The sequence below is a fragment of the Callithrix jacchus genome, chromosome 3 (assembly GCF_049354715.1).
Source record: "Callithrix jacchus isolate 240 chromosome 3, calJac240_pri, whole genome shotgun sequence".
Lineage (NCBI taxonomy): Eukaryota > Metazoa > Chordata > Mammalia > Primates > Cebidae > Callithrix > Callithrix jacchus.
The window spans coordinates 139812184-139837842 of record NC_133504.1 but is presented as its reverse complement, the minus strand read 5'-3'; the positions used below and the strand labels follow the sequence as shown (position 1 = coordinate 139837842).

At 44.0% G+C, this 25659-nt stretch overlaps 2 protein-coding genes across 7 annotated transcripts in view; one reads left to right on the top strand and one right to left on the bottom strand.

The window, feature by feature from the left end:
- Positions 1-451: 451 nt before the first annotated feature.
- Positions 452-17682, bottom strand: NOA1 (nitric oxide associated 1). 5 transcript variants are annotated; one of them, XM_054253338.2, is made up of 8 exons: positions 16537-17682; positions 14016-14180; positions 13290-13513; positions 8646-8777; positions 6591-6707; positions 4313-4433; positions 3660-3892; positions 452-1269 (listed from the first exon to the last, which is right to left on the bottom strand). In XM_054253338.2, exons 1-7 carry the CDS (start codon positions 17654-17656, stop codon positions 3681-3683), a joined length of 2091 nt encoding a protein of 696 aa, XP_054109313.1. In that variant the 5' UTR covers positions 17657-17682; the 3' UTR covers positions 452-1269; positions 3660-3680. The 5 variants fall into 5 exon arrangements, with proteins under 5 accessions (XP_054109313.1, XP_078223310.1, XP_002745854.3 ...); XM_078367184.1 differs by lacking the exon at positions 8646-8777; XM_002745808.7 differs by lacking the exon at positions 452-1269 and having other exon boundaries at positions 3598-3892.
- A 1264-nt stretch (positions 17683-18946) lies between these two features.
- POLR2B (RNA polymerase II subunit B) overlaps positions 18947-25659 on the top strand; it is a 63462-nt gene continuing 56749 nt past the window's right edge. For both annotated transcript variants that reach the window (XM_008993265.5, XM_002745805.7), the window contains exons 1-2: positions 18947-19064; positions 24612-24684. In XM_008993265.5, the coding sequence (XP_008991513.1) occupies positions 24667-24684 (18 nt within the window). In that variant the 5' untranslated portion in view covers positions 18947-19064; positions 24612-24666. The remainder of the gene's footprint in view (positions 19065-24611; positions 24685-25659) is intronic.

The following is a 25659-nucleotide window of genomic DNA, read 5'->3' as shown; positions in this document are numbered from 1 at the left end:
CCACCATGCCTGGCTAATTTTTGTATTGAAATACTCCTGTGTTCAACCATAGGTAGAAATATAATGACCACAATTTTAACTTATAAAATTAATGGTATTTCATTCCCTCCAAAATAAAAAACTAGAAATCAACTGCCAATTTTCTCCACTTGGGAAGCTGCCGCCCTCTAGAGGTAATACGGAAATGTTGGGGCACTTTCCAGTTGTCACCAGGACTGACGGCAGAGGGAATTCCTACTACATTTAGTGTCTGGGATGAGAGATAACAGAAATACTGAAATGCAGGTTTTTTTTTTTTTTTTTGGATGGAGGCTTGCTCTGTTGCCCAGGTTGCAGTGCAGTGGTGCTATCTCGGCACACTGCAACTGCTGCCTCCCAGGTTCAAGCGATTCTCCTGCCCCAGTCTCCAGAGTAGCTGGGATTACAGGCAACCACCACCATGCCTGGCTGATTTTTATATTTTTAATAAAGATGGGTTTTACCATGTTGGCCAGGGTGGTCTCGAACTCCTGACCTCAGGTGATCCGCCTGCCTTGGCCTCCCAAAGTGCTGGGATTACAGGCATGAGCCACCGTGCCTGGCTCAAATGCAGTTTTATACATAAAGAACCACTTTCCCCAAGTTACCAATAGTACTCACTTTGAAACACTATAAAAGGTCTACAACATTACAAGTTGCATCTTAAAAAAATTCTCCATTATATTTAGTCTAAGAGGATTTAGAAGAGGGGTAAGGAGTGGGAGAAGGCAGGAGAGTGTGGAATACAGGGGGGCTCCCAAATGCTAGGAGAGAACATGGGCCCTCTCTCTTAGGAATTTCATGGCTCTAAACTGCATTTCAGCCTAGCTTATCTCAGCAGCATTTATTTCAACATTAGGATCTGGGACTTGACTTGCAAGTTCTTCATGACACACAGCTGTAGTACTACTGACTCAGCTAGGAATAACAAAAGGTGTAGACTTTCTTTTTTCCTTTTTTTAGACAGGGTCTCGCTCTGTTGCCCAGGCTGGAGTGCAGTAGTGTAATCACAGCTCACTGCAGCCTCTATCTCCTGGGCTCAAGTGATCCTCCAGACTCAGCCCCCCCAGTAGCTGAGACTACAGGTGTGTAGCACCATTCCTGGCTAATATTTTTGGTTTTTAGTAGATAGGTCTTGCTGTGTTACCCAGTCTGGTCTTGAACTCCTGAGCTCAAGCGATCCTCCTTCCTTGGCATCCCGAAGCGTTGGGATTACAGGCATGAGCCATCGCGCCTGGCCAGTAAAGACTTCTGATCGATGTAATGTTATTCAGTCATATAAAGACAAAATGTACATGCAATGGTTAAAGTGCTCTCTCAGTTGCAGAATAGACCTCACTTGCTAGAAAGATACAGCTTTTTAAAAATCTTTATTTTGAGATGGAATTTCGCTCTTGTTGCCCATGCTGGAGTGCAATGGGGAAGACTCTGCTCACTGGAACCTCCGCCTCCTGGGCTCAAATGATTCTCCTGCCTCAGCTTCCCAAGTAGCTGGGATTACACAGGTGCCTGCCACCACGCCCAGCTAATTTTTGTATATTTAGTAGAGATGGGGTTTCACTATGCTGGCCAGGCTGGTCTCAAATTCCTGACCTCAGGTGATCCACCTGCCTCAGCCTCCCAAAGTGCTGGGATTATAGGTATGAGCCACTGTGCCCAGACTATTTATTTTTTGAGATGGAGTTCTGCCGCCCAGGTTGGAGTGTGGTGGTTTTATCTCAGCTCACTGCAACCTCCACTTCCCTGGTTCATGCAATTCTCCTGCCTCAGTTTCCTGGGTAGCTGGGATTATAGGCATCCACCACCATGACCAGCTAATTTTTGTAGTTTTAGCAGAGACAGGGTTTCACCATGTTGTTCAGGTTGGTCTTGAACTCCTGACCTCAGGTGATTTCACCTGCCTTGGCCTCCCAGAGTCCTGGGATTACAGGTGTGAGCCACTGCACCTGGCCTATAATTCATTTTACTATTCTTATTCTTATTTATATTTGAGATGGAATTTTGGTCTTGTCGCCCTGGCTGGAGTACGATGGCATGATCTCAGCTCACTGACACCTCCGCCTCCCAAGTTCAAGCCATTCTCTTGCCTCAGTCTCCTGAGTAGCTAGGATTACAGGTATGTGCCACCACACCTGGCTAATTTTGTATTTTTGGTAAAGATGGGGTTTCTCCATGTTGGTCAGGCTGATCTCGAAACTACCGACCTCAGGGGATCTGCCTGCCTCAGTCTCCCAAAGTGCTGGGATTACAGGCGTGAGACACCGCACCCAGCTATTTAAAAAAATATAATAAGAGATGGGGGTCTCACTATGTTGCCCAGGCTGGTCTTGAACTCCTGGCTTCAAGCAATCCTCCTGCCTTGGCCTCCAATAGTGCTGGAATTATAGGTGTGAGTCACTACATCTGGCCTTGAATCCTTTTTTAAGATTTTCAGGCATTGCCAAATTTTGTAAAGTAAATTTCTACTTGTTCTCTAGTATCCATTCTTCCCATTTTTCCTTAATAAAAACCCCAAATGGTCCCCATTTCCTCCTACATTTCCCAGCCTACGTATGGGTGAGTGTGGCCACATGACTTGACCTATGGACTATTTAAACTGATGTGTGCAACATCCAGTTTTTCCTCCCTTGTTTTAAATGGAGAAGGTGCTTGCTCTCCCTGCCTTCCCCCTTTTCATCCTTGTTGGGAAAGAATGACAACTTGGGCAAACACCGTAGACCTACAGATGGCCATGGAATGTTCTACCAGCTGGATCCTTGGAGCAGAGCCACCTACTCACTTCTATCTTATTTAAGCCAACGAATTTTGGAGAAATTATTTTCCTGCCATTTTTTCACATACTGACTGCTAACTCCAAAGAGAAATGACATCCTGGGCTAGGCGTGGTGGCTCATGCCTGTAATCCCAGCACTTTGGGAGGCAAAGGCTGGTACATCATGAGGTCAGGAGTTCAAGACCAGCCTGGGCAACATAGTGAGACCCCATCTCTATTATATTTTTTAAAATAGCTGGGTGTGGTAGCTCATATCTGTAATGATGAGATGGTGAAACCCATCTCTACCAAAAATACAAAAATTGGCCAGGCATGGTGGTGGGTACCTGTAATCCTAGCTACTTGGGAGGCTGAGGCAAAGAACTGCTTGAACCCAGAAAGCGGAGGTTGCAGTGAGCCAAGATCATGCCATTATACTCCAGCCCCAGTGACAGCGAGACTCCATCTCAAAAAAAGAAATGATATCTGGTCTCAAGATAAAAAACAGTAGTAACGTGGGGCATGGTGGCTCACATCTGTAATCTCAGGACTTTGGGAGCCTGATGTGGGTGATCACTTGAGGCCAGGAGTTCGAGGCCAGGAATTCAAGACCAGCCTGGCCAACATGGCAAGACCTTGTCTCTATTAAAAATACAAAAATTAGCCAGGCATAGTGCCATATACTTGTAATCCCAGCTACTCAGGAGGCTGAGGCATGAGAATCACTTGAACCAGGAGGTGGGGGCTGCAGTAAACCGAGATCGCACTACTGTACTTCAGCCTGGGCAACAGAGCAAGACCCTGTCTCGAAAAAAAGGATGACAGTGGAAGTTTTCTTTATGTTTAATACAATTTCAATGTCTATTGTTATGTTCAATATAGTTAATACCTGGAGTGAACAAGGTCAGTCTTATACAGCTCTCTGTCCTTTCTTCTTCTGCAGGTTGTACACAAGGGAAGGAGGCTTCTTGGTTTTATAGGCCACACTTTTCTTGATGCGCTTTCCTTTGACATTAACGATATATGGCAAGAGAGGAGGCCGGACGGTTAAAATTGTTCCTTCAGGTGTATAGGCTCGGAGATGCAGTCTGTCCTTAACGTTAGGTGTTACTGCAACCCAACCTATGCAGGCATGTGACACAACACAAAAGGCTGTTAGCAATCATCTTATTAAAAATACCAAACCAAAGCTGAAAATGGAACACCAGAAAAGGCTGTCACTCTCTTATTATTTTATTCTTATTTTTTAAGAAACTGTGTCTTGCTATGTTATCCAGGCTGAGGTCAAGTTCCTGGATTCAAGCAATCCTCCTGCCTCAGCTTCCTGAGAAGCTGGGGGCACAGGTGGGCACACCTTACTTTAATGAAAGCATACAATACGTTTGTGAAAAGTACAAATTTATTTTCAGAATAGGCTGTATTTTATGAATAAACTAGTAGGTATATCTTAATCAGTTTTCATCAGTTAAGGCAATTTTCTATAAAAAATAGTCAGTAAGGCTGCTTTATTCAGTTTTTAAAAAGTGCTTGGCATCAAATTACCTGCAGAGGAAAACTTGATGTCAGCCACTGCTTCAGATTCCCCCAGTCCTCCTTTTAATGTAATGTCTTCAGCAATAAGAGGAGGAAACCCTGCCATTCGTTCTTTTCCACCCATTGGAACCTTCCAATGAAATAAAGGTATTTAGAAGTTAAAATTAAATTTCTTGGAACCCTAACATTAAGTGAATCACTGATAAGGTAATTCTGTACAGGGATCAAGAATAAAATCCTTTCAAATATTCAACTGTTGAAAAGAACTAGCAATCACTTCTGGGGTCAAATGAAAAGCAAGGGAACTCTGTGGTGGGATGAAGCCTACAAATCTCAGGGCCCTGGGCCACAGTGGGCAAGTACCTGTCGGCAGCCTCAACAGAACTGTGCTTCATTGATACGGTTTTTAGAGTCCTCCACAGGGCTTCACATAGATTAATGTTGGGCAATGAAAGCACGGTCCTTCCAAGTACCTTAGTTCTTATAAGTGTGACCATGAAGATTAATGCCTGGTCTTAATGGGTTAAGGGTCCATGTGAAATGGGTAAGATTTAGCTTCTACGTTTACAGATGTTTCCATGAATTAGAAATATCTGGATATATTTATTGTTTTCTCCCCACTCCCCATCCAGGATCATCATTAACAATGAGGATATATTTATATATACATATTTTTTGAGATGAAGTTTCGCTCTTGTTGCCCAAGCCGGAGTGCAATGGTGCGATCTCGGCTCACTGCAACCTGTACCTCCTGGGTTCAAGCGATTCTCCTGCCTCAGCCTCCCGAGTAACTGGGATTATAGGTGTGCGCCATGACACCAGGCTAATTTTTTGTATTTTTAGTAGAAATGGGGTTTCACTGTGTTAGCCAGGCTGGTCTTGAACTCCTGACCTCAGGTGATCTGCCTGCCTCGGCCTTCCCAAGTGCTGGGATTATAGGTGTGAGCCACTGTGCCTGGCCGTGACTAGATAATTTATTCATATTCATTAGCAAATCTCTCCTGTGTTTAGCATTAAGGACACAAAGATTTTGCAGTACAGTTCCTGCCCCCAAGGAGATCAAAGGGGCAAATAATATGTAAGCAAATACAAGGTCAGAAATGTACTGTGAGGCGTCTATAAGTACTATGGCTGTGAAGGAAGGAGTAATGAATGTGTTTGGTCAAGGAAAACATTAGTAAAGAAGCTATATATATATATATATATATATATATATATATATACACACACACACACACATGAACTACAGCAACAATAAAAACAAAGCAATATATGAGCAGTATTTTGAGAAATGAGTCAAAGTTATTCAGTGGAAAGGTATTCTCGGTCACCATAGGTACAGACAAAAACTGGAAAAAGGATGATGAGTTCAGGGAACTGTAGCTTAACTGTCCAAAGTATGGGTATGGGTGTATGTGTGTGTGTTAGTGATGAGCCTGTAATACAACTTTCTGCAACAACATCAGTACTAGGCACTCAAAATGTGTCTGGTGCCACTAAGCAACCATATTTTAAATTTTACTTTTATTCTTTTTAAGAGACAGGGCTTCACTCTGTCACCCAGGCTACAGTGCAGCGGCATAATCATGGTTCAACACAGCTTTATACTCCTGGGCTCAAGTGATCCTCTTGCCTCAACCTCCTGAGGAGCTGGGACTACAGGTGCATGCCACCATACTTGGCTAACTTGAGCAAATTTTTTTTTTTTTGAGACGAAATCTTGCTCTGTCACCCAGGTTGGAGTGCAGTGGCACAATCTTGGCTCACTGCAACCTCTGCCTCCTGGGTTGCAAGTATCTGCCTCAGCCTCCTGAATAGCTGGGATTACAGGTGTCTGCCACCACACCCAGCTAACTTCTGTATTTTTAGTAGAGACAGGGTTTCACCATTTTGGCCAGGCTGGCCTTGAACTCCTGACCTTGTGATCCACCTGCCTTGGCCTCCGAAAGTGCTGGGATTATAGGCGTAAGCCTCCGTGCCTGGCCTAACTTCAGCAAATTTTAATTGTAACTAATATATTTAAATTTATATAGCCACATGTGGCTAATGGCTCCCAAGTTGGACAGTGTAGTCTAGAGAAAAAACAGCTGTGTGGCCAGTCTAGGATCAGTCTATAAGAGCAATTTTGCTTTATAGCCAGAATTCTCAAAGAGAATAAGGTGAGGAGAAAGTTAGCTCAAGTTATTATATAACAGTTCTAGCCAACAAAGGCTTTCTTAACAGAGCTATGGGACCATCCCAGTGTGTACTAACCATAACCATGGAATTATAGGGCGTGCTGCCTTACCTGGAGTAACGTATGACCCGCATGCTTCTCATACAGAGCATCTGCCCTGTCCAAGGAGGTGATATGCACAGGGAGGAAGTTGGAAGCCACGACTGTAAACCAAGCTGACTGATTTCCCTAAGAAAGAAGGAAGCTATTTTACCTGGTGAGAAACTAGGAAAACCTGCATATTACAAGGTACAATAAATTATCAAAAAAACAAAAAAACAAAAACCCAATCAGGCTCCCTTTATAAGTACTGGTATGGCAGTAGCTGTAAATCAAATTATACTAAGAACAGAGACACAATACTAAAGAAGTGCATTTTAGCAATTAATGTGAAACTATGACTTCTTTGACAGACTCAATACTATTTTTGAAAAACATGTCTATTATTAAATATAAAAAGGAAATATTGTCTGCTTCAATTGTTTCTGTGTAAAGTCGGGTTTCAAATACTAACATTTTATGGGCTCTAATGAAATACATAAGGTTTCGATTAGAGGCATCAGCCACCACACCTTATATATTTCATTAGAAATATATTTCTATTTCTAATGAAATATATAAGGTGTGGTGGCTGATGCCTCTAATCCCTTTGGAAGGCCAAGTTGGGTGAATCCCTTGAGCTCGAGTTTGAGACCAGCCTGGGCAACATGGCAAAACCCTGTCTCTATAAAAAATACAAAAATTAGCTGGGTGTGGTGATGCGTGTCTATAGTCCCAGGTACTTGCAGGGCTGAGGTGGGAGGATCACTTGAGCCCAGGAGGTTGAGGCTACAGTGAGCTGTGAATACACCACTGCACTCCAGCATGGGCAAAAAAAGTGAGACCCTGTCTCCAAAAAAAAAAAAAAAAAAAGAAAACCCCTAAAACAAAAAACCAACAACCCCCCAAAATGAAATATATAAGGGTTCTAAGTATGTAAGGCAAAATTTCTAACAAAGTATGAACACAAAACCCAAGAAATGTGCTATAGTAACAGCCTGTAAGTTGTATTGTGTTGTTGAAAATATCTACGTTTCATTTTTTTTCTCTTCACTTTAGCAAAATGGAGAGCAATTTTATAGATACTCCAAAATCCTTAGATGCTAATGTAAATGAATGCCAAAGAAAATAGTATATGTATAAAAACATACATATCATGGGATACAAAGTGTGGAATTAATTTAATGCATATAACTCTGTACCTAAATGTTTGACTTTGATTCCCATGTGAAATAAAACCATATGATAGGGATAATGGCAAACTGTGTGGGGTACTCAATTGAAAACATGGTTTTTAAGACTTAGCACTTTTGTTGGGGCATGGAAGAACAGGGCATTTCTTTTCCCCGCTTTTTTTTTTCTTTTTGGGACGTAGTTTCGCTCTCGTTACCCAGGCTGGTGCAATGGTGCGATCTCGGCTCACCACAATCTCCACCTCCTGGGTTCAGGCAATTCTCCTGCCTCAGCCTCCCGAGTAGCTGAGATTACAGGCACGCGCCACCATGCCCAGTTAATTTTTTGTATTTTTAGTAGAGACGGGGTTTCACCATGTTGACCAGGATGGTCTCGATCTCTTGACCTTGTGATCCAGCCGCCTCGGCCTCCTAAAGTGCTGGGATTACAGGCTTGAACCACTGTGCCCCCCCCGCCTTTTGGAACTGGAGTCTTGCTCTGTTACCCAAGCTGGAGTGCAGAGGTGCGATTTGTGCTCACTACAGTTTCCACCTCCCAGGTTCAAATGATCTTCCTGCCTCAGCCTCTCAAGTAGCTGGGATTACAGCCTGGCTAATTTTTGTATTTTTAGTAGAGATAGGGTTTCACCATGTTAACCAGGTTGATCTTGAACTCCTGGCCTTAAGTGATCCACCTGCCTCAGCCTCCCACAGTGCTGCAATTACTGGTGTGACCACGATCCCCAGCCATCCCCAAGTTTTTATCACAGAAATTTTTAAACATAAAAACAAATTAAACTCTCTACAATCATAGCTTAGTTATCAACATTTTGCCAGTCTTGTTCATGTATCTGCTTCCATAAAGTGAATCTCAATATTTAAAAAATCATTTTTTAATGGTACGGACTTTACTTGCCTGCAAGAAATCTATGCGGCCTATAGCACCCAAAAACAGAACCATTCCTGGTTTAAGCACAAAGGTTCTTGGAACAATGGACTGTGTTGGCAAAACAATATTTACTTCTTTGTCTGTTAGAAGATTTAAAATCTGTGAAGCAAATAGCAGATTTTTTAGAAAAATACTTTTATTGAAAATATGATTTACCTGTAAAATAAAAAGTGATGAAATATAGGCCAGACTTCAAAATAAACCAAAGTATGTCAGAGTTTGCTACACATCAAATTTATAGATTCTTCTTGTCTAAATTGATCTTAATCTACCGATGGCTCTACCCTTGTTTTACAACTTAATCTATAGTAATGGCAAAATAACTTTATAGGAGTATGAGACTTTCCTATGTCAGCAGCATCCCCTAAATGTCAAAATTAATGTGAACCTGAAAACATGCTGATTCAATACCAAGATAGAAAATATATGCTCTTCATGCCAGGTGCTGTGGCTCACGCTAGTAATCCTAGCACTTTGTGAGGTCAAGGCAAGTGGATCACCTGAGGTCAGGAGTTCGAGATCAGCCTGGCCAAGATGGTAAAACCCCATCTCTACTAAAATTACAAAAAAAATTAGCTGGGTGTGGTGGTGTTCGCCTGTAATCCCAGCTACTCGGGAAGCCGAGGCAGAGAATTGCTTGAACACAGGAGTGGGGAGGTTACAGTTAGCCAATATTGTGCCACTGCACTCCAGCCTGGGTGACAAAGCAAGACTCCGTCTCAAATTAAAAAAAAGAAAAGGAAATATATGCTCTCCTTGTCAAGGCTTGTGGGGAGTAGCAATTTCAGTTTAAAGGAATGGGTTATGTGACCTCATGTCCTAGTGGTAAGTACACATGCATTATATGCAAATGGTTACCCCATTCTAGGTGCAAGTAAAGTGGCTGAAGAACCTCTTTCTAAATTCTGGTCTTTAATTTCCTTATTTTCCCCAAATATTTAGCAGAGAATGAGAGCAAGTTATAAATCTCCTATGCTTATAACATTGAGGATTTATAATTTATTCCTATGATTTATAATAAATCCCTTTTACGGATGAAAAGTTCCTAAAGAGACTAGAGAAAAACAGAAAAGGAAAGACAGAAATACAAGATTCTGAAGAGATTTAAGAAATCAAAATCTGGTTAAAAAAGAAGGTAAAAATTGGACAAAAATCCTGTAAACTTCTTTCTTAAGAATGACAAGGCCAGGTGCGGTGGCTCACACCTGTAATCCTAACACTTTGGGAGGCTGAGGCCGGTGGATCACCTGAGGTTTGGAGTTTGAGACCAGCGTGACCAACACGGAGAAGCCCTGTCTCTACTAAAAATACAAAAATTAGCTGGGCATGGTGGGGCATGCCTGTAATGCAGCTACTCAGGAGGCTGAGGCAGAATAGCTTGAACCCAGGAGGTGGAGGTTGTGGTGAGCTGAGATCACGCCATTGCACTCCAGCCTGGGCAACAAGAGCAAAACTGTCTCAAACAACAACAATGAAAAAGAATAACAAGAAGCTGGGCATGGTGGCTCACATCTGTAATCCCAGCACTTTGGGAGACTGAGGTGGGTGGCTCGCCCGCGGTCAGGAGTTCGAGACCAGCCTGGCCAACATGGAGAAATCTTGTCTCTACTAAAAATACAAAGTTAGCTGGGTGTGGTAGTGCACAACAGGGGAAACCTTGTCTCTCTTGCTCTCTTTTTTGTTGAGACAGGGTTTCACTCTGTTGCTCAGGCTGGGCTGCAGTGGCATGATGTCGGCTCACCACAACCTCCTGGGTTCAAGCGGTTTTCCTGCCTCAGCCTCCTGAATAGCTGGGATTACAGGCATGCACCATCATGTCCAGCTAATTTTTTTGCATTTTTAGTAGAGATAATGGTTTCGCTATGTTGCCCAGGCTGACCTCAAACTCCTGGGCTCAAGCAATCTTCCCACTTTGGCCTCCCAAAGTGCTGGGACTACAGGTGTGAGGCACTGTGCTGAGCCTGAGTCTTTTTTTTTTTTTTGAGACGGAGTTTCGCTGTTGTTACCCAGCTGGAGTGCAATGGCATAATCTCGGCTCATGGCAACCTCCGCCTCCTGGGTTCAAGCAATTCTCCTGCCTCAGCCTCCTGAGTAGCTGGGACTACAGGCATGTACCACCATGCCCAGCTAATTTTTGTATTTTTAGTAGAGACAAGGTTTCACCTTGTTGACCAGGATGGTCTCGATCTCTTGACCTCGTGATCCACCCGCCTCGGCCTTCCAGAATGCTGGGATTATAGGCGTGAGCCACCGTGCCTGGCCAAACCTGAGTCTTAATACTTCCATTTCACAACAGAGATCCTTGGTTCAGTTCGGCCAACTCTGGTTCAAGAAGTCAAATAAGTGTACCTGTAAACTGACAGGAGAAGCAAACTACTAGTGCTGACAAGACTTTTATCTAAAAATTTGGGTTCTCATTCTGCTGTCTAGAGTATTTTGTAAATTCTTGCCTTTCTGACACAATTATTTCACAGAGGGTATATGACTGAAGTAACTACTACCCCTGATCTAATAGCATCTGAAAGGGAAAATTAGGCTGGGCATAACAGCTCATGATCTGTAATCCTAGCACTTTGGGAGCCTGAGGCAGGTGGATCACCTGAGGTCAGGGGTTCAAGACCAGCCTGGCCAACTGGCAAAACCCTATCTCTACTAAAAATACAAAAATTAGCCAGGTGTGGTGGCATATGCCTCTAATCCCAGGTATTTGGGAGGCTGAGGCAGGAGAATGCTTGAATTCAGTAGGCAGAGGTTCCAGTGAGCCTAGATCATGCCACTGCACTCCAGCCTGGGCGACAGAGTCAGACTCCATCTCAAAAAAAAAAAAAGAAAGAATTACTTAAATTAGCTGAAGTGATAGAAAGCAGTGATAGAAAACTAAAGTGATTAGAAAGCAGTTCTTGGCCGGGTGCAGTGGCTCATGCCTATAATCCCAGCACTTTGGGAAGATGAGGCAGGTGGATCACGAGGTCAAGAGATCGAGACCATCCTGGTCAACATGGTGAAACCCCATCTCTACTAAAAATACAAAAAAATTAGCTGGGCATGGTGGTGAACGCCTGTAATCCCAGTTACTTGGGAGGCTGAGGTTGCAGTGAGCCGAGATGGTGCTATTGCACTCCAGTTTGGGTAACAAGAATGAAACTCCATCTCAAAAAAAAAAAAAAAAAAAAAGAAAGCAGTTCTGAACTTATGGACTACTAAGGAGGAAAAGATGGCATGAGCAATTATTCTAGGAGGGCAACAGAGTTAAAAGGTCTACGATTCAGTGACGGGACACCAAATAGAACACCATTCTGAGAATGTAAGTGTTCCTGATGAGGCCAAAAAAAGTACCTAAGAAACCCATGTGGTTTTGTAGGGAGATACAAAGATAATTAGAATATTCAGAAACTGGTCAGTAACTAGATTCAAAGGACGTGATTAATGAATCTGTTGTGAGGCTGTATCCTGGATGCACATTTGAGTCAATCAATGATCTGAATGAAGATTCAAACTGCAAATATAAAAAGTAATGAGATTTAATGAATATTTAATAGAATAAGATATAGAATGAATTTAATTCGACAAAGTCAAAGTTACCTATAAGACCCAAAGTTATCCATGAGCAACTGGATTAAAGAGAGGCACAGGGATAAGACAGGTGGAGTTAATGCTATTCTAACTCATGCTCACCTGAGAGCACTTAGTTCTCAGTGTCACACTTTAAGAACAAACATAGAAAACATTCTGAAGAGGCCTGGGCCAATGAATAGCCTGTTTCTCAGGCAGCGGTGCTGTAGGGAATGAAGACAAATAATCCCAGATTATCAGCACAGTAAATGCTCAATATTTGCTGGATAAACTAACGAAAGATAAGAAAAGGAAGGGGTAGGTGAAGAAGAGATAGGACATTACACTTTAAAGTATTTCAAAGTCTGTCAAGGGAAATATGTTAGTCCCAGATGGCTTTGGGGAACAATGGGTACATGTTGTAGGGAGATTGTTCAGCTCAATACACTCAATACAAAGAGAAGGTCGAAGACCCAAATGGGTTATCTTGGAAGGTGACGTGACACAATTTCAGCTAATGGTGAGTCACTCCTTTCAGTTCAAGATGGAGGACCCCTTGATGGATATATTATAGAGGTAATACACACAGGGACTATGGAGCTGGACTCCAGTGATATTCATGTTTTTTTCAGCCTCAAAACGTAGGCTTTTGTAAATGTTTCCCTAACTAAGGTAGCAATCACAGTGATAAAATAAGTTGGTTGACAGCAATGAAGTCTATCAAATGGAATAGAGAACTTGATGGGATATAGATTCATCCCTAAACAGCTTTTATGAATGAATCAGAACTGAGTCTAAAATGGAAGTATACTTTGTTTCCTGTTTTCTGCCAATTAAGACCATAGTACTTGTGCAATTGAAAGTAAATGTTTCAGAGGCTGATATAAGTAGTAACAAAACTCCAGTTTCCAGTTTAGCTGGCTCTACATGCATTATACTCTTTCTCTATTGCAATTCCAGTCTTGCTAAATTGGCTGTATCTGGGCAGCAGGCAATTCAACATAAACCCACTAAAAAACAAAAAAAAGTAAATGTTTCTAAAAGAAACCAAATACATACACAATTTTCTTTTGTAATTCCAGGGGTGTCATAAAGCCAGTGGGCATCTTTTACATCTTGTGCAGTCAATTGTACTTGTTTGGTGGATTTGGGTGCACCCATTACAGGTTCATTTTCCATGTCAAAGGCAAGTGAATCAGCATCAAACTCAAACGGAACTTTATACTTCAAGGGAGCTTTATCCTTCTGTTTTTCTGAATACAAGAATGTCCTTCCAACTCTTCCTAGAACAAGTTATATTAAGGTTATTAGTCACTCTTTTAATACTTTTGACTCCAGACAGAATTTTTATGTTTCCCCCAAACAAGTTACTAGGATTATAGTATATAAAAGTGAGACTACAATGACACTTTTGCTTTTTTTTCCCAAATGCAGTGGGAGTCAGCCTCTTGAAATAATCAAGGGTGTGGCTGGCTGTGTACTTGGAGTGGTGGGGGGGCGAGGGTGTGTGGAAATCAAACTGTTTTAAAAAAAGGCTAAAAAGATGTACCAAGAAAAGACAGACAACCTAATTTAAAGCTGCTGCATGGAGTCAAAACTTTACTACCTGTACTGCTCTGGGTTTCCAAACAGTACCCTTACCACTAAAGGGCTTCTTTGTTGCAGAATAAGGCAGGCAGTCTCTCCCCACAAAAACTGGCTAACCTCAGACAGCTGTATTTCAGGTTGCTTAACAAAGAATTTTAGCATAGTACCTACAAGGGTTTTCCCACAGAGGATGCTTACCTACAACATAACCATGCTTTTTCAGGAAATTAAGCTGATTTTGTTCTTGCTCACTAAGATCGTCTTCAGCTTGAGTTGAATCATTTTTAAGTCTTTGTTGCCTTTTAAACATTCTGTAAGGAGTTGGGTTGCAAATAGGAAACTTCAGAAGGTTTAATGTAGTACCTGAAATACACAGAATAAATACATCTTTAGAAAAGGGAATGAGGGTTAGAAAATGAACATTTTTCAGGCTCTACACTGTGTTAGTTACTGTAATAAAATATAAAATTACTACCACTTTACAAATGAAGAAATAGGTTAAGAGACTGGCTCACAAGGTAAACCAGAATTTGAATCCAAAATCCGCAGGCCTGATTTCTTTCCATTTTCATCACATTAACATCCAGTATAAAAGTAATTCTGTGTAAAATTCAAAGTGCAAGACAGAAAAGAACGAAACTCTGGTTTCAAGGGAACAAATGGGGCAGTCACTTTTGTCACCTTAAATTTAAACCTGGTCTGGCATGGTGGCCCACCCTGTAATCCCGGCACTCTGGGAGGCCCAGGCAGGTGAATTAATTGAGGTCAGGAGTTCAAGACCATCCTCGCTAGCATGGTGAAACCCTGTCTCTACTAAAAATACAAAAAACTAGCCAGGTGTGGTGGTGTGCCCTTGTAGTCCCAGCTACTTGGGGAGAATGGCTTGAACCTGCGAGGTGGGAGTTGCCATGAGCAGAGATCACGCCACTGCACTCCAGCCTGGGCGACAAGAGTGAGACTCGGTCTCAAAAAACAAAAACAAAAACAAAAAATTTAAACCATAGAAGGACTCGTTTTCCAATTACAGATTACAGAATTTTCTCTTTCTTTCTTTCTTTCTTGTTTTTGAGACAGTCTTGTTGTTTCCCAGGCTGGAGTGCAATGGTGCGATCTCGGCTCAGCCTCCCAGGTTCAAGTGATTCTCCAGTCTCAGCCTCCTGAGTAGCTGGGATTACAGGCACCAACTATCACACCTGGTAAATTTTTGTATTTTTAGTAGAGACAAGGATTTCGCCATGTTGGCTAAGCTGGTCTTGAACTCCTGACCTCAGGTGATCTGACCACCTCGGCCTCCCAAAGTGCTGGGATTACAGGTGTGAGTCACTGCACCTGGCCACAGAAGTTTCTTAAAGTCACAAGGCTGATACTTCCGTTTTCTGGGGTCTCACTCTGTTGTCAAGGCAGGACTGGAGTGAGGTGGCCCAATTAGGGCTTACTGCCGCCTTGACTTTCTGGGCTTAGGTGATTCTCCTATCTCAGCTTCCTGAGTAGCTGGAACTACAGGCATGCGTCACGAAGCCTGGCTAATTTTTGCATTTTTAGTAGAGACAGGGTTTTACCACGTTGCCCAGGCTGGTCTTGAACTCCTGAGCTCAAGCAATCTGCCTGCCTTGGCCTCCCAAGGTACTAGAATTACAGATCTGAGACACTGAGCCTGGGGAAGCCACACATCAAATTGCACTAATGGGCTGGATGTCATGGCTCACACCCGTAATCCTAGTACTTTGGGAGGACAAGGTGGGCAAATCACTTGAGGTTAGGAGTTGGACACCCACCTAGCCAACATGGTGAAACCCGGTCTCTACTAAAGATACAAAAATTAGCTGGGCATGGTGGTGCCTGCCTGTAATTCCAGCACTTTGGGAGGCCAAGGCAGGCAGATCACCTGAGGTCAGGAGTTCTAGATCAGCCTGGGCAATGTGGCGAAACCCCATTTCTACTAAAAATACGAAAATTAGGCTGGGTGTGGTGGCTCACACCTGTAATTCCAACACTTTGGGAGGCCGAGGTGGGGGGGTAATCACGAGGTTGGGAGTTTAAGACCGGCCTGACCAACATGGTGAAACCCTGTCTCTACTAAAAATACAAAAATTAGCCGGGTGTGGTGGTGCATGCCTGTAATCCTAGCTACTTGGGAGGCTGAGGCAGGAGAATCACTTGAACCCAGGAGGTGGAGGTTGCAGTGAGCTGAGATCACGCCACTGCACTCCAGCCTGGGCGACAGAGACTCCGTCTCAAAAACCAAAATCACAAATGTCATTAACGAATTACTCACATGTTGTATGTGTATAGTACACTGGTTTCATAAGAATAAACCCAACATGTGAACAGTAAGATTGAGGGGTGGAGAGAGGTTCAGAAAGTAAAAAGAACACACACTTTCTAGAACAACATACAAAGTAGTTACAAAGCAAATCTCCCGAACAGGAACTTTCCATTTCCTTGCTTTGTTCCCTGGTGTATCTCCAGCGCCTAGTGACTGGGAACAGAGAAGTGCTCCATAATCACTTCCGTTAGAAAATTACTACAACACATCCTCAATTTTTCCTAGCAATAAGCTGACACAGAAGAGAGGTGTGACCAGAGTGGGGAGGGAATTTGTAAAGGGAAGGGTTCAGGCAGCGTAGTGGACATTAAGGGAGGATGTACTCGGTGCCTCCGCCAGGACCAGACGTCCACCTTGTCAGAAAACGAAGAGGGCGAGCCTCCTAAGACTCACCTGGCCAAGGGGAGATGGTGGCCCTGTCGATGGCCTCGGCGCCCTTGGCGGTGCAGTAATCGGACTCCAGGAGTGTGTTAAAGAGAGTGGATTTGCCAGCGTTGGTGGCGCCCACCAAGTAGACGTCCCCACGGTATCGCCAGGAGCTCTGAAGGGCAGAGATCAACTCTTCCACTCCATAGCCGGTCTTGGCGCTGATCAGCCGCACGTCCCTGACCACAGTGCGGGACCAGTCTGACGGATTCGAATTCTCCCGGTCCTGTGGCCCTCGGTGGCCAGGGGCCAGCAGCAGTCCAGCGCGGGCACAGTCGTCCCAGAGTCGCTCCCGCAGCCTGTTCCTGTAGCCAGTAGTATCCTGGGGCAGGAGGTCCACTTTGTTTCCCAGCACGATCAGCTGCTTGGATCCCACCAGCGCGGGCAAGTCCGGCAGCAGGGCGTCGGGCAGGTCGAGCAGGTCCACCATGTAGAGCACTAGGGAGGGCCCCGGCCGCCGCAGAGCCGCGCTCACCAGCTCCAGGTACTGGCCACGGCTCACCTGCAGGTGCAGAGCGCGCCGGTGGTGCACTAGCAGCCAGCAGCGCTGACACACGGTCCGCGTCAGCCCGCCGCCTGCCTCCGCCGCGCGGAGAAACTTCTCGTGAGGCAGGTAGCCGGGCATGCCGGGGTCCTGGCAGTGCAGCTCTGCCCCGCAGCCCGAGCAGTTCACGCCGCTGGGCTGCACTGCCGGGTCCGGGTGCCCCAGGACCCGGGGCTCCCGGTACCTGGCCCGTAGGTTTTGCTGTCGCCGCTCCTCTTGCCGCTGCTGCCTCTGTTGTTCCTCCTCCTCCTGCTGCTGCTGGAGCTCCCGCAGCTGCTCTTTGGGGGTAGGTTCCGGCTCCGGCTCGAGGAGGTACTCTGGGAAGAGAAAATGCTCCTGCATGTCAGCACTTTCTTCGAAGTCCTTCGTGTTCACCGGGTCATGAGGAATCTCGCGTCCCAGGCTCGATGAGCTCCGGAAGGAGGAGGCGGCAGGGCACCTCCTCCCCAGGAACGGCTCCGGGAGGCCATGGAGCGCGGCCGTGGGAACGGATCCACGCAGGAAAGGGCTCAAGAGCCTGAACGTTAGGCGCGCAGGCAGCATGAGGAAGTAGCTCCAGGCGAAGGGGCGGAGCCACAAGCTCGCGCGCTCACTAGGCCCCGAGGCGCGCGAGACCCGAGACTAAAGCGCGTGGGTACTTGGGAGGTGTCTTGGTTCTTCTCCTGTCTAATCCCGTGTGTTCTCGCGATTAAAGCGCTGAGACTGAGAACCTAGTTAAAGCTGCCGCAAAGGCACCGGAGGGTTAAGCTAGGTGGGCGGAAGAGATCTGCGTGTGCTTTGGGTTTTTCACTTTCTTTTTTTTTTGAGACGGAGTTTCGCTGTTGTTACCCAGACTGGAGTGCAATGGCACGATCTCGGCTCACCGCAACGTCTGCCGTCTGGGTTCAAGCAATTCTATTGCCTCAGCCTCCCGAGTAGCTGGGACTACAGGTGCGCACCACCATGCCCAGCTAATTTTTGTATTTTTAGTAGAGACAGGGTTTCACCTTGTTGACCAGGATGGTCTCGATCTCTTGACCTCGTGATCCACCCGCCTCGGCCTCCCAAAGTGCAGGGATTATAGGCGTGAGCCACCGCGCCCGGCCGGTTTTTCACTTTCCACCATCTTTAACGCCTCACTGCTATCACAAGCAGCCCTTAATAAATCACATTTAAAAACGAGCTTCCGGCCGGGCGCGTGGCTCACGTCTGTCAGCACTTGGAGAGGCCGAGGCGGGTGGATCACCTCAGGTCAGCAGTTCGAGACCAGCCCGGCCAACATGGTGAAAGCCCCGTCTCTACTAAAAATACAAAAATTAGCTGGGCATGGTGGCGCGCGCCTGTAATCCCAGCTACCTGGGAGGCAGAGACAGGAGAATCGCTTGAACCTGGGAGGCAGAAGTTGCAGTGAGCGAAGATCACTCCACTGCACTCCAGTCTGGGCAACAGAACGAGACTCCGTTTCAAAAATTAAATAAATAAAAATAAAACATAGCTTCGTGTTGTTTTGGTCCTTAAAAAGGCAAATAAATTTAACATCCCAATGTCGCGGATTCACAGAACGAACACTTTTTATTAATAACTATACTTGGTTTTGTTTTCAGCTGTCGTTATTTGTGCAACAACATTAAAAAACAAGCAGAAATAAAACATTCACGGGACGGATCCGACCGCAGATTGCGAGAGCTGTCTTTTCAATCAGCCACCAACAGCGGCGGCACACAATTTGCGCGTAGGCAACTCTAATGCCCGCCCCAGCGCGCCCTACACTTTGCGCAGGCGCAGATCCTAACTTTGGCGTCCTTGTGGGCGGCCTTCGTGTGAGACGCATAGTATTCTGGGAACGCTGGAGACGGAAGTTAATTCGTCTATAGCTCCAGACGCTGGTGGCTTCTGTGCGCTCTTTTGTCTTTTCGGTTTCTAGAGTTAGGAACTCGGGAATCTTTTGGCAGTATGTACGACGCGGATGAGGGTAGGTGAACACTCAAAACACACGCCATGGCGGTCCATTTAAGCAGGGAAGCGTGGGGAAGTGGTCGGATGGAGGATTTGGGGCCTTCCCACGCGCCGGCCGCGTGGTCCCCAGCCTTGTTACCATACTTTCCACGCCGGGAACGAAACTAGGCTAGGGAGGGGCAGAGGGTGCAGGGAACATAGCATTAATGTTGCTGATTAGGTTCACTGCTGCTCTCTGCCCTTTCTCGTTCCGTTAGATCTAATCCCCGCCTCCTGTATTGTAGTAGCGTGCAGAACCGTAAGATAAATTCCGTTGTTTTGAATTTGTCTGAAGCAAAGGGCACCCTTTAAAAATTATCCTAAAAGCCACAGTCGATTTACTGAATAGCTCAATTGATGTCAGCATGTGCAAGGCAATGCGGAAGGCCCTGGAAATACACCGGGACAGACTATCGGAGGAGGGGGGTGGGGGGCGAAACGGTTTAGTCTCACATTTCTTCATGCTTTTTGTAAGTGAAATTGTCTTAAAGGATGGCCTTTAACCTTCTTCTCACAATGCCACAGTTCTCAGATGATATATATTCTGTTGCACCGGACCAGTGTATAGCTTTTTCTTTGCGCATATAGATTTCTTAGTAGTGGCTGAGTGCAATGGCTCACCCCAGCACTTTGGGAGGCCGAGGCGCGCCGATTGCTTGAGACCAGCCTGACCAACATGGGGGAAATCCCATATCTACTAAAAATAGAAAAATTAGCTGAGTGTGGTGGCCTGCGCCTGGATTCCCGTCTACTCAGGAGGCTGAGACCGGAGGATCACTTGAACCCAGGAGGCGGAGGTTGCAGTGACCCGAGATTGCACCACTGCACTCCAGCCTGAGTGACACCCATCTCAAAAAAAAAAAAAAATTCTTAGTCGAGTCTAGTGTATTTTCGTAGCTGCCTTTTCCATAGCTGCCTTTTCCATTCTCCGTATCTACTAATTCAAACCTTATTTTCTTCTAGCTCTTAATTCTGTGGCTACCCCTTACATCTCTATTTCCTCAGCTACTTCTGATAAATTAGATGGAAAAAATTGAAGCAAAAGCTTAAACTTTTTTTTTCTTTTGAGACTCAGTCTAGCTCTAGGCTGGAGTGCAGTGGCACGATCTTGGCTCTTTGCAACCTCCGCCTCCTGGGTTCAAGCGATTCTCCTGCCTCAGCCTCCCGAGTAGCTGGGATTACAGGTCCCCACCACCACACCCAGTTTATTTTTGTACTTTTAGTAGAAGAGAGGGGTTTCACTCTGTTGGCCAGGCTGGTCTCGAACTCCTGATCTTGTGATCTGCCCACCTCAGCCTCCCAAAGTGCTGGGATTACAAGTGTGCGCTACCTCGCCTCTTTTTTTTTTTTTTTTTTTTTAAAAGAGATGGGGTCTAGCCATGTTGCCCAGGCTGGTCTCAAATTCCTGAGATCAAGCCATCCGCCTGACTTGACCTCCCAAAATGCAGGGATTACAGGCATGAGCCACTGTCCCTGCCCAAAAGCTTAAACTTTTAAAGCTGTTTAAACTTCTTTCTCATTAATATCTTGTGTTCCAGAAATGTATTAGCATCATCATATTCCCTGTTAACTACTCTCTCAGTAGAAGAAAAATAGAAAAAAAGATTTTTTAAAGCATAATTTTTGGCTAGGTAATATATTCTCATAGCTCACAAACCAGAAAATTTAAAAATGTTAAAATACGGTGGCTACTTTAACAACTGAGACCAGCCTGGGCAACACGGGAGACCCCCCTCTCTGTAAAAAATTAGCTAGAGTGTGGTGGTGCTCACCTATAGTCCCAGCTACTTGGGTGGCTGAGGCAGGAGGATCACTTGAGCTTGGGAAGTTGACACTGCTGTAAGTTGAGGACAAAGTGAGACCGTCTCCAAAAAAAAAAAAAAAAAAGTTAAAAGTGTTAGGTCTCCTTCTTATCTACCATCTGCCCAGTTGACCACAGTAGGCAACTAGTGTTATAATAGGTTCTTATCACTCCACAGTTTCTTTTTGTTTTTTGACAGAGTATTGCTCTGTACCCAGGCTTGAGTGCAGTAGTGCAATCTTGGCTTACTAACCATTGCCTCCCTGGTTCAATCAGTTCTCCTGTCTCAGCCTCCCAGGTAGCTGGAATTACAGGCGTGCACCACCATGCCCAGCTAATTTTTGTACATTTAGTAGAGATGGGGTTTCTCCTTGTTGGCTAGGCTGATCTCAAACTCCTGACCTCAGTGATTCACCTGCCTCGGCCTCCCAAAGTGCTGGGATTACAGGTCTGAGGCGTTGGCGCACAGCCTCTACAGTTTCTTTATGCATATTTAAGCAAATATAAATGGGATTGTTTTCTTTTTTTAAGGACAGAAAGTAACGTTTACACTTTACTCCACTTTTAGATTTTGCTTAATGGAGATGTTCTTGTCAGTACACAGAGAGCATCACTTGCTGCCGCCCCTGCCTCCGCCCCCAGCTAAATAGTTTGTGTGGATGTAACTTTAGTGTCTTGATGGATATTTGATTTGATTTATTTCTAGTCTTTTTCCGTTAAAACAGTACTGAGAGTGAATAATCTTGTACATATAATTTGCCCAAATATGTCTTTAGGATACATTCCTACATATAAAATTGTCAGGTCAGATGATACGCACCTTTAAGATTTTGCTAAATGGTGGCAAGTGACCACCACAGTGGTGACTGTTCTAATTTTGTATTCTTATTGGTCATGTATAATGATCCTGTGGGAAAACAAGAGTTAATCAGAGTTGCTTTAGCAGTGAAGCTACATTTTATTTGTGCCCATGTCATCTAAAATGTTTATTAGGTATGTCCTCATCAGTTTTTAGCGACTCCTTTTCAGCTGGCTTCTTTCTATGTGAAAGTGTTGGATTTCTGTCATCCACATGGAAACAAGTTAAACTTTTTTTTTTTTTTTTTTTGAGACAGAGTTTTGCTCTTGTTGCCCAGGCTGGAGTGTAATGGCGTGATCTCGGCACGGTGTGATCTCAACTCACCGCAACCTCCACCTCCGGGGTTCAAGCCATTACTCCTGCTTCAGACTCCCGAGGAGCTGGGATTACAGGCATGTGCCATCACACCCAGCTAAATTAAAAAAATTTTTTTTAATAGAGATGGGATTTCTTCATGTTGGTCAGGCTGGTCTTGAACTCCTGACCTCAGGGGATCCACCCACCTTGGCCTCCCAAAGTGCTGGGATTACAGGCGTGAGCCACTGCGTCCTGCCTCAGAAAAAATTTGATGAATGGATGAGTAAATGAGTCTCCTTTATGGGTTCGTTTTCTTTTTCATATGACCCTTAAACAAAAGTGTTCCCAAGTACCCTGCCTTCAGTCTTCCTTCTCTGTGTAAAATCTCCTTTTTCTATTGCTCATTTATTAATGATTCCAACTCTGTACTTTTTTCAAAGTTTAAAACGTTTATTGATACATAATAGATCTACGTCTGTTATGTGTCAGTGTATATTGATTATGTGTCACATGTTCTTTGTTTATAATTTAGACTGTTCATTTGAGTTTATATTCATACACGTGTGTATTTGATCTACAGATATCTCTAAAGCCGACCTAATCATGACCTCTTTCTTCTACCATTTTACTTGCTCCTCTGTGGCAGTGATACTAGCTTTTAATCTCCCATCAAAGCTAGAAATATCTGAGCTATCATAGATAGTTTTGTCTTTCTTACCCTTTCCCCATGTGTAAGGATTGATAATTTCAGTCCATTCAAGAAGGATTTATTAAAAATTTATTTTGTATATGTATCAGATTTTGAACCCAAAGCTCTTAAGGTTTACAGGCTATATTTGTGTACATTAGAATAAACCCCAAAAATACAGCACACTTCTTCTTTCACATAAGAAGATTGGACTAATATTGGAGGAACAATGCACACTGATTCTTTTGAATGCGTAAATTACTATTGTACAACTACACTAAAATTTAGCTACTTAAAAAATTTCTTTGTTATGTTCATGGATACTGTAGGTCAAGATTTTGAACAGGGCATAACAGGCATGACTTGCCTGTGTTCCACTGTGAATCTTGTTCATTTGGGAAGTCATTAAGGCTGAATGTTGACAGCTGGGTGACAGATCTATAGTATTGACACTCATGTCTGACATGAGACATATCCCAGTAGGACTCAAGGACTAAAATTGCTAATGGAGTACCTGTAAGTGGCCTCTCCTTACAGTCTGGGCTTCCTCAGAATGTAGCAGCTTCAGAATAGTGTTTGACTTAAAAATTAAAAAAAAAAATTTTTTTAAGATGGAGTCTTGCTCTGTTGCCTAGGCAGGAGTGGTGCCATCTCAGTTCACTGCAACCTCTGTCTCCTGGGTTCAAGCAATTCTCCTGCCTCAGCCTCCTGAGTAGCTGGGATTACAGGCATGTGCCCCCATGCCCAGCTAAGTTTTGTATTTTTTAGTAGAGACTGGGTTTTGCCATATTGGCTTGGCTGGTCTTGAACTCCTGACCTCCCACCAGTGATCCATCCACCTTTGGCCTCCCAAAGTGCTAGGATTATAGACCTGAGCCACTGTGCCTGGCCTGTGTCTGACTTTTTAATGACAGCTCAGGGCTCCAGAAGCAAGTGTTTTAACATACATTACAGAAACTGCATTGCCTTTTCTGATCTTGCTTTTGAAGTCATGCAGCATTGCAGCATTACTTCAGCTACATTCTTTTTTTTTTTGAGATGGAGTTTTGCTTTTGTTGCCCAGGCTGGAGTGCAATGGTGCAATCTTGGCTCACTGCAGCCTCTGCCGCCCTGGTTCAAGTGATTCTCCTTCTTTGGCCTCCCAAGTGGCTGGGATTATAGGCATGTGCCACCATGCCTGGCTGATTTTGTATTTTTAGTAGAGACAGGGTTTCACCATGTTGGTCAGGCTGGTCTCAAACTCCCAACCTCAGGTGATCCGCCCGCCTTGGCCTTCCAAAGTGTTGGGATTACAGGTGTGAGCCACCACGCCTGACCTTCAGCTGCATTCTCCTAGTTACAGGAGAGTCAAAGGCTACCCAGATTCAGAGAAAGGATGCATAGACCACTATATCTGATGATAGGAGTATTAAGATCACTTTATAGAAGACCATGTGGGATGGGAGATAGGCTTGTGGCATGTTTGGAAAATGCAATCTTTCATACCTGTACATGTATGAAATGTTGCTGTAATAGATCACCCCACCTTAGGGTGTTGCCCAGCTGTTGGAATCCTTCCATGGCTCTGCCCCCTTACCCTGTTCTCTGACTCTAGTCTCTGAAAATCTTATTGATCAATAAAATGGAAAACTTAAAATTCATACAACTTACATTGAACCTTTCTAGTAAGCCTCTTTGTGTATTGAAAGAATACCTGTGTGGCAGACATAAATTATTTTATTAATGTAATTGAAATTTAGAAAAGTGGGGTGAAAGGATTACTTATTCAGCAGAAAGAAAATATGTTTTTGCTACTTAAAGTCATATGTAAAGTCGTAGGAGCAAGATGTTAACTAAGTGGCATCTTGTTGCAAATGAGTATAATATTTTGTTTTTACAGATATGCAGTATGATGAGGATGATGATGAAATCACTCCGGATTTGTGGCAAGAAGCATGCTGGATTGTAATCAGGTAACTATGGACCAAACTGAATAAGCTTGAAAAGACACTGTAGATTTTCTGCTTATTCTTGATAAATAGATGTTCTGTATAAATATGCTATATGAGAGTATTTATTATTTTATTTATATATTTTTAAAGTATTTCAGACCTAAAAGTTGCACAAAGAAATCATTTAATCACTTCACGCAGATTCTGAAAATATTATCTCGTACTACGTTTTCTTTGTCTTTTTTCCTTTTTGTACATACTTTTTTCTGAAACATGGTGAGAGTAACTTACAGATCACTTGAGCGTGGGAGGTTGAGGCTACAGTGAGCTGAGATCTCACCACTGCACTCCAGCCTGTGTGGCAAAGTGAGACCCTGTTTCTTTTTTCTTTTTTTTTTTGTTTTTGAGATGAAGTCTCACTCTGTCACCAGGCTGGATGTAGTAGCACGATTTTGGCTCACTGCAACTTCTCTCTTCTGGGTTCAAGTGATTCTTCTACCTCAGGCTCCCAAGTAGCTGGGACTACAGGTGCACGCCACCACACTCAGCTAATTTTTGTATTTTTGGTAGAAAGGGAGTTTCACCATGTTGGCCAGGATGGTCTCAATCTCTTGACCTTGTGATCTACTATGTACCTCAGCCTCCCAAAGTGCTGGGATTACAGACATGAGCCACCATGTCCAGCTGACCCTGAAACAAAACAAAAACACTTGCAGACATAAGGACATTTTTTTTACATAATCACGATTATGGTGATCTTATTTAATCTATGGACCTTACCTACATTTTGCCAGTTGTCTCACTGATATTTAGAGCAAAATAAAAATTTATCTTATTTTATTTTTGAGACAGAATTTCACTCTTGTTGCCCAGGCTAGAGTGCAATGGCGCAGTCTTGGCTCACTTCAACCTCCACCTCCTGTATTCAAGTGTTTTTCTTACATATCAAAGGCTAATCCAAATGGTTGTGAGAAATTTCTTTCCTGTTATGTGACA

What these genes read in the sequence shown, in the direction of transcription:
- NOA1 (XM_054253338.2), bottom strand. Translation starts at nt 17,656, where the DNA reads ATGCTGCCTGCGCGCCTAACGTTCAGGCTCTTGAGCCCTTTCCTGCGT. An exon ending in AAAGCATGGTTATGTTGTAG is followed by an intron (nt 13,514 to 14,015) that starts GTAAGCATCCTC and finishes AACTTGTTCTAG; the next exon opens with GAAGAGTTGGAAGGACATTC. An exon ending in GCCGCATAGATTTCTTGCAG is followed by an intron (nt 6,708 to 8,645) that starts GCAAGTAAAGTC and finishes CTTCTTTCTTAG; the next exon opens with GGAAATCAGTCAGCTTGGTT.